The 10,904-nt window shown below is 38.9% G+C and overlaps 1 protein-coding gene across 14 annotated transcripts in view; it reads right to left on the bottom strand.

Annotated features, from left to right (window-relative positions):
* Positions 1-1,962: 1,962 nt before the first annotated feature.
* The window catches only part of rols (rolling pebbles), a 244,728-nt gene continuing 235,786 nt past the window's right edge, over positions 1,963-10,904 (bottom strand). For 8 of the 14 annotated variants that reach the window (XM_070118577.1, XM_070118579.1, XM_070118584.1 and 5 more), the window contains 10 exons: positions 10,681-10,904; positions 10,247-10,387; positions 9,321-9,428; positions 8,699-8,956; positions 7,268-8,595; positions 6,695-7,102; positions 5,875-6,554; positions 5,516-5,711; positions 5,203-5,303; positions 1,963-4,931 (listed from right to left, as the gene is read on the bottom strand). The exon at positions 10,681-10,904 is cut by the window's right edge and continues 22 nt beyond it. In XM_070118577.1, the coding sequence (XP_069974678.1) occupies positions 4,691-4,931; positions 5,203-5,303; positions 5,516-5,711; positions 5,875-6,554; positions 6,695-7,102; positions 7,268-8,595; positions 8,699-8,956; positions 9,321-9,428; positions 10,247-10,387; positions 10,681-10,904 (3,685 nt within the window). In that variant the 3' untranslated portion in view covers positions 1,963-4,690. The remainder of the gene's footprint in view (positions 4,932-5,202; positions 5,304-5,515; positions 5,712-5,874; positions 6,555-6,694; positions 7,103-7,267; positions 8,596-8,698; positions 8,957-9,320; positions 9,429-10,246; positions 10,388-10,680) is intronic. The other 6 variants (XM_070118587.1, XM_070118580.1, XM_070118583.1 and 3 more) reach the window with 1 other exon arrangement.

Raw genomic sequence — 10,904 nt, 5'->3', positions numbered from 1 at the left:
TTTTTTTCCCTTAATGCAATGTTCCTATGGCTTCCTCAGGAACAGACACACCCCTCTTCATCCAACCGCCCTATATCCTGTAACATTTTCCTTTGTTAATCGCCGATTTACTTAATTTGGATTTCAACGATGTAGATGTGAGTGATGTCCAAATTACGATTATAGAAATTTATCTTCACCACAATTTAATCATGTTAATACCACGAGTCATGTCATAGGCCGCCTTCCACGTCATGGGGATGGTAGTAAATAATTATGTTAAACCTTGTATGATATTATAGCATATATTTCTTATGATTGTCACAATCATAACTTGGGTATGTATTTGTTATTGTTGATACACATATTGTAATTGAAATGTATATATATCATCCATATCTTAAGGCATGATCAAGTATGAATTTTAAAGGATTGAGAGAGAGAGAGAGAGAGAGAGAGAGAGAGAGAGAGAGAGAGAGAGAGAGAGAGAGAGAGAGAGAGAGAGAGAGAGAGAGAGAGAGAGAGAGAGAGAGAGAGAGAGAGAGAGAGAGAGAGAGAGAGAGAGAGAGAGAGAGAGAGAGAGAGAAAACTCCATTCCTTGGAAACATCTGTATAAGACCAAGCGAGAGGCCAGTTGCTCTCGTTTTCACTCAGTAATAGCCCCGTGGAATTGTGCAAGAGTGAATACTAAACTATAGCTTCATTATGTTATAAAGTGGTGGAAAATAAGTGTTTCGTTATCCATTCGTTAGCCATGTGTGTTTATTCCAGGTGTATTTGATGTTTATTTGAACTAAAAAGAAGTCTAAGGAATAAACAGAAAGAAAGCATCACCAGATTAATGTGATAAAAGTACTATTAAGAAATAAGTAATTGTAAGAAAATAATGGAATGGTGACACCTATTTCTCCTCTTTTTCTCTCCTTTTCCTTATTTTCTCTCTATATCTTCTTCTTCTTCCTCTTCTACTTCTTTTCTTCTCCATTATCTTTATCTTATCTTCTTCTTCCTCCTCTTCTCCCTTCTCCACTATATAGATAAGTTAAGAGGAAATATGATAAAAACCCTCATCAGAATTCTCATGCTATCACCAGCACAAATATTTTAAAAAATGATAAACAAAAATAAAAATAGAATATGATCAATAATGATGTACAGTTAGTATATGCCATGTCATATTCATTTAATATTGATGTTTCGAGGTGCAAGGCAAAGCATAAGCATTATGAAGGGGTGTTTTTGAAATTCCTCAACACGAATCAAGTATAAATTTTTATCATTACTATTAACATATTACTGAAATCTATTTACATCAACTGTTTTAAGGATTTGTATTAATTATATACTTTCACTTTGCTCTTGAATGCAGTTATCGCGTCCTCCTGTCCTAGAATCTGGTTATTTTGTATTTATATAAATATTCTTTTTTGATCTTTTTTTTTTTTTTTTTTTTTTTTTACTCTCATTGACATGTTTCATGAGCTTGAACAGAGCTGTGAAGTGTCCCTTCTACCCAGTAGTCTCCAGGTTACTCTTAGGCAAAGTGGAGTAGCTGTCTGCATTCTCCAATATTTCGCTGGACGTGTGCTTGAAAGTTCCCTTATGACAGGATCAGAAAAAAAGGATATATTTATTTATGAAAGACTTAAAGATTTATTCTTAATACTTTGATACTGATTATCTTATCTATTGTGAGACCTTTTAGTCAATAACAAGAAAAAATGTTTATTTTTTGTTGAATTATGCATAAGAATGAATTGTTAAATTCTCGTGTCAAAAGGGAAACTTTATTTCACAAAATAGAGTTTGCCTTGCTACAGATCTTTTTGTAATCCATATAAAATATAAAAACAATAGCAGGAATTATTATAAAAGAAAGATAAATACTGTTTTCATACCATCTACAATAAAAGTAACTATTTTCAATAATGATATATAATTGAACAACTTCCTTTCAACAGAATTATTAAATAAAACAACAAAAACCATCAATATTTTATTGTATAGCAGACCATTCTATTACATATGCGTAAAAATTACACTAAAAATTTGGCAGTACAACAATCAGGAATATTTGAGAGATCATAATAATTAAAGATCAGTAATCAAGTTACTTTCCTCATTACACACATGTAACATCTAAAGTAACTAAAGGATTATAATATTAACATTATGTAGATTGTCTACATAAAGTCAATTACAAATCTATAGTTTAATGTTGCCTGGCCTTTAAGAGGGGCATGACCAGTTAGCTCGGTATGGAATCCTTTAACTCAACTCTCTACATATATGGTCATTCATAAGGCTATTGATTTTGTACACTATACAATCATTATACAAGCTTCATACTGTGATATGCCTGTCCTCACCATCACTAATTCTATTTTAAAAAATGACTAGCAACTTTCGCCTTGGGCGTCATTCATACTATACATCACCCTTATGCCATTTCAATTTATATCTACTGTACAGTGCAGAATTTTGCAAATGATTTAACAAAGTAAAAATAAATTGATGACCCCAATGCACGACAATCTGCCTACATGTGCTGTAGCTACACAAACCACTGTGTAGCACATGATAGGCAAAATAAAACTTCCTATACCACTGTATAGGAATGGTATTCGTGCCATCAGAAAAGCCCTCTTTTGACAACTAAAGAGGTCTACCTGTATTTTGAAATGAAGGGGATCATGTCTGAGCTGATATATCCAATCGACTATTGCGGAGCGTGAGTTCTGAGAAGCCAATTCGGAAAGCCAATTGAGAACTACTTGGTGGGCCAATTATTGTGAATTTGTGCGCAGAGCAGGGACAGGAATCAGAGGCAGCAAAGAACCCAATTCGATGTAAATTCTCAAGATTGCCACTGCTGAAGCCCCGAGTTGTCGGTATTAATCTAGGCAGCTTTTGATTGAAACTGGTGCCCTGATCCCTTCCCTGGACTGCTCAAGACAGTTACACTCACGAAGGAACATTCCGGAGGGGGCATAGGAGGGAGGCAGGACATGGCAACACACTCACACACACAAAAAAAGGGAAAGTAAATGATACTGACAAACTAAGACAATGGTAAAGCCACTTGCACAACAATTAGGGCACTTAGGTTATACAAAAGAGGATGCTAAACATACAAAAACAGTAGTATAAAAAACAGGCAATAATGTGTCCGACTTATCACATCCTAAGCCATGTCTTGCCCCCGTCTTCCATAAAATGATCAAAAAGTCACAGAGAGGAAAATAACATTTAATTCTCTGCAACTTTAAGTGGATCTCACTACAACGTTGGGATAACAACATACCACAAGCAGGCAGGTTGCTGGCATTCACACTACTCACTCGCACCCAGTCGTTCAAAAGCTTCCTGATAAACATCAAACCTGCTTAAACATTCGTGCATACTAACTGAACTAGGTATAACCACACTTTTTATTTTGTTTTTTGTTTTGTTTTCTAACATCACAAGAACTGACTTTATCTCACTTGGTGACTAAACAACAGATGGTATAATATCTCTTGAGGATGTTAGAGCTGTGGATGAGGCATGCAGGTTTATATGGCATTGCCAAGTGCAGGAAGCTACCATGTGTATCTATCTAGAACTATCGCTTCAATGGGAAATTAAATATAAAAATCTATGAACAGTTCCAATGAAGAAGAAATGAAATGGGGAATTAATTTTTTGCTTGTGTAAGTAAACAATTCTGAATGTGTGTCTTGGCAATGCTGGGATTACATAATGAGCACACCTACTATAGATGGTTAGTGGTTCAGTCTACATGCTGGTCTAGCCACTCTCCTTCTTTGTGAAGTGATTAGTAATACAACCCTCATGTACTCGTAATTTAGACTGAATGGATAATTAAAGCCTACTTAAGGATTACAAAAAAAGTTCTAAACACGTCACAAAATTGCAAATGGGGCCAGAGGAAGTGCCAAATCAGGAACAGAAATTTGCAAGCTAAAACTCTGGCGACCAACTTTTTTTCCTTCTGCTTTTTTCATTTTCTACAAGAGTCCAAATCAGGAGGTCGACATCAGGTGAGTTTCAAGATCTTAACAGGTGCATTACACAGATTATGTAACATCACCTAGTGTGGATATACAGTCGCAATCAGGAAGTGAAGCGTCTCTTTTAACATGAGTCCCTCAAGAAGTTTTCGTATCACTTGTATTAGCAAAATAAATACCTCCTATGAATAAAAAAAAGAAAAAAAATGATCATGCAACATACAAAAAAAAACTGACAAAAACACATTCTACAATACAAAGCACCACATCGGATAGGGAAGCAGACGGCATATATATATAAAAAAAGAACGGCAACATTAGACTACTTCATTTCTTGAAAGGCTCATGTCAACTTATGGGTACATCGTTTATCATGTGGAATTCTTGAAATGGAATTATTAGGGTTAAGTGACATCTCCAAATGAGCAATGGAAACCTGATGGTTTGCGAAATCATTTTTTGGATACATCGTAGCTCAGAAAGCTGCACGCTGATGTTTCTATACGTGCATACCTAATCATTTTTTGTAACCTAGCAATTAATTCAAAATCAAGATTCTCATCTCAAATGTCTAAATAAAAAGTCCGATTCTTACCATTGCACAGGAAATATATATAATTTTTTTCTTTCTCTATTTATCTTATGTAATGGCAAGGATTTAAAAGCTGCCATATGAGTTCAAAGTGTGACCATTTTCTTTAGATGTTTGAGGAATATCCAGACTCCGATAAGATGCTGGATGTCATCGGGAGATCAGCTTCGGAGAGGGTGTCCACCGAAGCCGCTAACTGCCGGAGTTGAGCAAGGTCGATGGAAACACATGAATCCAACTCATTCTGCATTTCGTCTCGAATCTTAATCAAGACACGACGAACATCACGAGTCTGGGGAGCTAACTTTACTGCCTCATTCACGTCTTCCAGGGCTTCTTGCAGACGCCTGGAAATGAGCATTGGTTTAAGTATCATGTACATCAAATGGATACTAAATTCTGGCTCAAGATAAAATTTTAAATCAGTAAGTCACTGATAAGAGAAATATAATTTCCAGCTATTTTGATCAAATAAGCTGCATGAAACCATCTTCAAAATTTCAAGTGAAATGTTACAAAAACTTCTCAGGCACATATTTTTATGATATAGTTTTTTTGTTTTTTTCAAGAGCATAAATTTCCTTTGCATTATAAAATACAACCATAAGAATTCCTTACTTGGCCTCCCTCTTGGCTCTGGCTCGAGCATAGTAAGCCTCGTATGAATCACTCTTCATCTTGAGAGCTGAATCTGCAAGCTGAATGGCCTCTTCTATTTCCTGTTAATGGCATATCAAATATTACAAGAAGTCTCTCTATAAAAATAGGTGTTACAATTAGTAACTAGTACCTTAAGTGTAGGCACAATCTCTTAATAAAATATATTTGCATTCATTCTAATTTGACAAAGTATATACCTTCTTTGAAAAGAAAATTCAAAACTACTAAATCTTCAACAGAGAGAAACAGTAAATAAATAAAAGGGCCTTACATTCATTTTTCTCTTGCAGCGAGACAAGTTGAGGGTAAGATGTAAGCGTAGATGTGTGAAGGTTGCAGTGTGTTCACCTTGATCTCCTGTGGGTAGCTTACGCAGGGCATACGAAAAGCGATGGGCTGCTTCTTTCAAACGACCTTTGCGGCAAAGTGCTACTCCATCTTCTTGTAATTTGTTTAATAGCATAACCCTGTAAATAAATATCAGTTGTAAATATGTTTTATGCATAAATAATCTTTAGACTATAAAATATTGCCTAATGCAACTTGAATGGATAATGAATGCTATGTTTCAAAATAATATAAGACATCATATTAAGATAACTAATAAGGAAATAATGCTGCCATACTTACAAGATGTTTGGTTTGCCTGCTGCCATAGCCCATGTAGCAGGACCCAGTTTTGCACCGCGTCGCAAAAAGCATTGCACGGCTGCGGCATTACGGGCACTGATAGCACGGTCCAGGGGTCTCATTCCATTGATGTCCACATGCTCTATTAATGATCCTCTGTCTAACAGGAACTGGACCACTATGGGGTCTCCCTGATATGCAGCTAGGTCTAGAGGCGTTCTTCCTGATTTGTCAGCATGGTTTAAGTCTGCATTACAGTCAGCAAGGTACTGGACAGCATGGACATGTCCACGTAAACAGGCCCAGCCGAGAGGAGTCAAACCTTCTCTGTCTGTTCTGGTTATTGAGGCACCACGAGAAATGAGTAATTCCATGAGCCCTAGATGTCCTTCAGATGCTGCGACCATGAGTGGTGTGCGGCCACCAGCATCTGGACTCTCTACGGCAACACCCTGACTCAGCAGTAATTTTGCAACTTCGTAATGGCCATTCCGAACTGCAGAAGTCAGTGGTGAAGATCCTCTTGAGTTCGCCTTTGTAATACTTGCCCCAGCTCTGAGAAGGGCGGCGACTAGTGCTGTGTGACCTGCACCAGCAGCTACTGTAAGGGCTGTTTCTCCAGTTACATTATCTTCTCCATCAACACTCACTTCTGCCATGTCTAACAGAAATTCCACCACCTGAAAGAAAATAAAGGGAAAAAAATAACAACTCACTGAAAAAAGAAAGACAAAAAGTAAACTTCAAATCTAAAATGCCAATCAATTATTTCTAGGTGACAATAAATGGCAACTGAAAGAATGATTTGACATCTACTTACATTGTTGTGACCATTTGAGGCAGCAGCGACCAGCGCTTGATGAGCTTGGTTCTTCAGCAGATCATCTGGTCCTGGCCAATCACATGACAGCAAGTAGCCAACTACATTGAGGTGTCCAGCAGCCGCTGCTTGGACCATTGGGGTCATATTCTGCCTATCTTTTGCAGTCAACGAAGCTCCAGCTTGAACTAACAGGCGGACAACATCACAGTGTCCACGGGATGCAGCCAGGCCTAAAGCAGTTACGCCCTCACTGTTCGTTAGTGTTACATCAGCACCGAACTCGATGAGAAGTGCCACCATCTCTGTGTGACCTTGGTAAGCACACACTCCCATGATCGGGGAATTGTGGAGATGCTCACTGGGATAGTCTGGTGAAGCGCCTGCTAGGAGTAACAGCCTCGATACCTACAAAAGATTAGAATCAACCAATTATTATCTTATATCAATGATCACTTTTATTCATACTACCTTCAAATTTCAACATAAAAGATTATAGTCTATATACAATCATCATTTCTGTTCAATCTACTAATATGCAAAGTACAAACATATATAATATTTTCAATGTACCTTTGTGTTGGGGCTGTACAGGTTTCTTGTGCAAGCAAGCGCCTGAGAGACATTGTGTGATGACTGTGCAAGCCACAATGCCTGCAGATCACGTGGAGACAGTGGAAGAGATCGGGCCATGTTCTTGTACACATGGGCTTTCAGGATGTGATGACCAAGCTCTAGTGAAGCTTCTGGATCCAGTGGCCATTCCAGCCGAGACATGCGGAGAGCTAAATCGGCGTGACCGGCTCTTACATCACACACAAACTTAGCAGGTTCTCCTTCCGCACGTCTTGCCAACCATTCTCGAAGGGCTGGGTGGAACAGCATAAAGGTGTCATCGAGTCGCTTCACGAGGAAAGAATTTAGTACCTTAAAACGACTGAGGAATTCATCCCAGGAAAGGAATTTGTAGAGGAGACCAGCATTTACTGAATGATAAATCTCTGGCAATGTCAGTGGGTTAAGTGATGCTAGTACAACATTCAGAATAGGTTCCACTTTTTCGAAGCTTCTCACACTGGGAAACCGTAGGTTGAACAGAAGCATGAATATTTCACTTAGGGACTGCGGCAAGACCTTGAATGAACCAGACTTCATGACAAGGTGTCCTCGTTCAATCAGATCTAGTATCAACTTGATAAACAGCATTGAGCCTTTGCTTTGGGCTACAACATGTTGTGTAAAGCGGTGCTGAGAGGACCCTTCTATTTTGCCTTGGGTAACGGTGATGTTCGATCTAATCGTTGGTGAATGCATACACCGGAAACCAACATAGTCACTCAGATCTCGCGTGGGCATATCAGCGGCTGGGTCGGCTCTCTGGTCAGGGTCCAGTGATATGCGGTGGAAAGGCAATAAGCGTGTTAAATCTGCCAACTGTGACCGTACACTAACTACCAGCTTGATGAATGAAGGCAGTTTGACTGCATGGCGAGCAAGAAATGAGGCAAGAGTATCTGCATGATCTGGACGATGATACTCAGCCTCGCAAAGCCCATCAACAACAATTATTAGAGGATCTGCACCAATTTTTCCCAGTCGCCGGAGATTGTGAAGAGGTTCCAGTACACCTTTCACTAATGCTGCCGATGGGTCACTTACACAGGCAGGCAACGCTAACAAGGCCTGTGTCTGGGGCTCTGCTAACAGTAAGTCACGATATGCATGGAGCTGTGGTGCCTGACACAACTGAGCAGCAACAGAATGTACAAAATCTGGGACAAGGCACGTGACAGAGTTTTCAGCTTGGCAGAAGTGGTAGGCAACAATTCTTGATGCTAGTGATTTTATGCCTTCAGGTATCAAACTCATGCGACTGTATCCACCACTTTTGCTGTATGGGTCTGGAAGAAAAGAGACTTGTCAGTAAAAGATCTACTGATAGCTATTAAGCATATGGCATAACAGTTAAACTTCCTTAAATATTTTCACTTCTGAATCACTTACCTTGGTATATAGACTCATCTCTCTTCCGGCCAAAACAACTGTATTCGACTAACTGCAGTATTGCTGCTGTTTTGCCTGCTCCTACAATACCAGTGATGACCACGCCTCTATTTGTTGGGGCATCAGCTGTTATGTGGGCTTCGATTTCGCGATAAAGCCACGCTCGGCCCACAAACAGAGGATCAGGGTCCTGTTGAGGCACTTCAAAGAACAGAGGTCTCAAGCTCAGCTGCGCACCACGATAACTGGCAAATCGCACTGTGGAAATGAGAGATTTTATGCATCATGATCATCGGATTAAAGGATGCTATTAAGTTTGAATATAGAATGTTCTTAGACAACAAATAATCTGACACTGGAAATGTCTTTACAAAGAAAAAGAAAGGAAAGAAAGAAAGAAAAAAAGATGATGATAATAATAATAATAATATCAAATATATCTAATAATAAGAACAATAATAGTGAAATACAAAATTATTGCCATGATATTAAAATATATTTTACCTTTATTACAAATCATCAACATAGAGAAAAATATGACTCAAGAAATAATTTAAGGCACTCAGACATCCGCAAAAGGGGTAATCTATATCTGTCACAAGCTTAATTAATTGGGTCCTACCTTTGGGGTCTATCGGGCCTTTCACGTGTGCGCTTCTAGCTGAGCGGCGTACAGAAGACCTTCGCCTTCCGAATAAGCTCAGTTCTTCAACCTGGCCGGGCTGTGAAGCTGACACCACATGCAGAAGTTAGTCACACGGCAAACCTTCAAACTCCTTAATCTATTCTTACATGCTATTATTTGATCACACTGATATATTCAAAACAAACCAAAAACAATAGAAAACTTGAGTATAATTGATCATTTGTTATTACTCTCTGCTATTTAAGCAGATGACAAATAAAAGGAAAAAAATCAAGACCACACATTCAATGGAATCACTCTTATTAGATGAAGACCATGCATATACACACTTAGTATCCACAAAATCCTCTCTATAATCAATTTTTTCCTTAAATAAGGCAAAGATGCACTTGAGAGATTAATAAGGACTGGTTAGAAGCAACATGAGTATCTTCACTAATCTGTCACTGTGCTATCACTCACTACCAACCTGACAAATGCATCTTCATCTTATATAATAAATGAATAAAACAAAATAAAAATGGAGTAAAACTTTTCACCATTTCCTTAATTTTTCTAAATCTGATAACTGCAATGTATGTCATATGATGGCTGTGGTATATACTATATAACAGGAAAGCTTTTTTTAACTGGCTGCAATTCATAACTTTCTTGTATATGAAATGAGTGGACCATCGAAGCAGCATTGGCGATGAACAGCATGTGCGAAAGTAAAAACAAAGTGGGAAAAGTTACTCCTCCACAAGGAAGGTTTAGCAGGCATGGGAGTGTAAGGCAGCAAATCAATCTGCGTAGCTGTCAGGTTAAAAACCCTTACCTTTGGATTTAAAGGGCTTAGCCAAAATGTTAGAAGAGAGGTAACAAGCACGCTTGCATGTCAGAGATTACTGTAAAAAACTTACTGGTAACTGAATGCCTCCTTGGTGTGGTTGTGGGAGAAGCTGAAGCATTGGAGGAAACTGCTCCGTGAGACAACAGGGAGTTCATACTCTCAACTGAGGGGTCTCGAGCTCCAGGTAGTCTTAGCTCTGCCTCTGAGGAACCTGGCGGAAAGGTGGAGTGTTTGGGACTAAGTGAAATGCTTACATATGATACTTGTTTCACTTCACTTGCTTTAGTGTTTTTATTTTAATATTGTGTGTATTATGTGTGTGTGTGTGTGTGTGTGTGTGTGTGTGTGTGTGTGTGTGTGTGTGTGTGTGTGTGTGTGTGTGTGTGTGTGTGTGTGTGTGTGTGTGTGTATTTGTGTTTACGTGTATGCATGTATGTAATCTGATATTTCAAAATCAGTAAGAAAAAAAAAGTCACTTAGGATGATAAAACATTTCAAACCTACCATTCAGAGTTGATACTGGGCTGGTATTATTTGAGGTTGTTGTATTAACCTCAGAGGACGCCGAGAGTGAGCTGAAGGAGGTGTGCGACGAGGCAGCTCGGGGAGTTCTGGAAGCAGAGCTCGGAGGCGCTGCTCCCTCCCCCAACAGGAGGCCGAGGCGCATGTACAAATCACTGCCATCTTTGGCCTCTGCACCATCACCACCTCCTCCGCTGGGTGCCTCT

This window comes from Penaeus vannamei, chromosome 42 (assembly GCF_042767895.1).
Source record: "Penaeus vannamei isolate JL-2024 chromosome 42, ASM4276789v1, whole genome shotgun sequence".
Classification (NCBI taxonomy): domain Eukaryota; kingdom Metazoa; phylum Arthropoda; class Malacostraca; order Decapoda; family Penaeidae; genus Penaeus; species Penaeus vannamei.
The sequence above is the reverse complement of the archived record's forward strand: the minus strand, read 5'-3'. Positions and strand labels throughout refer to the sequence as shown.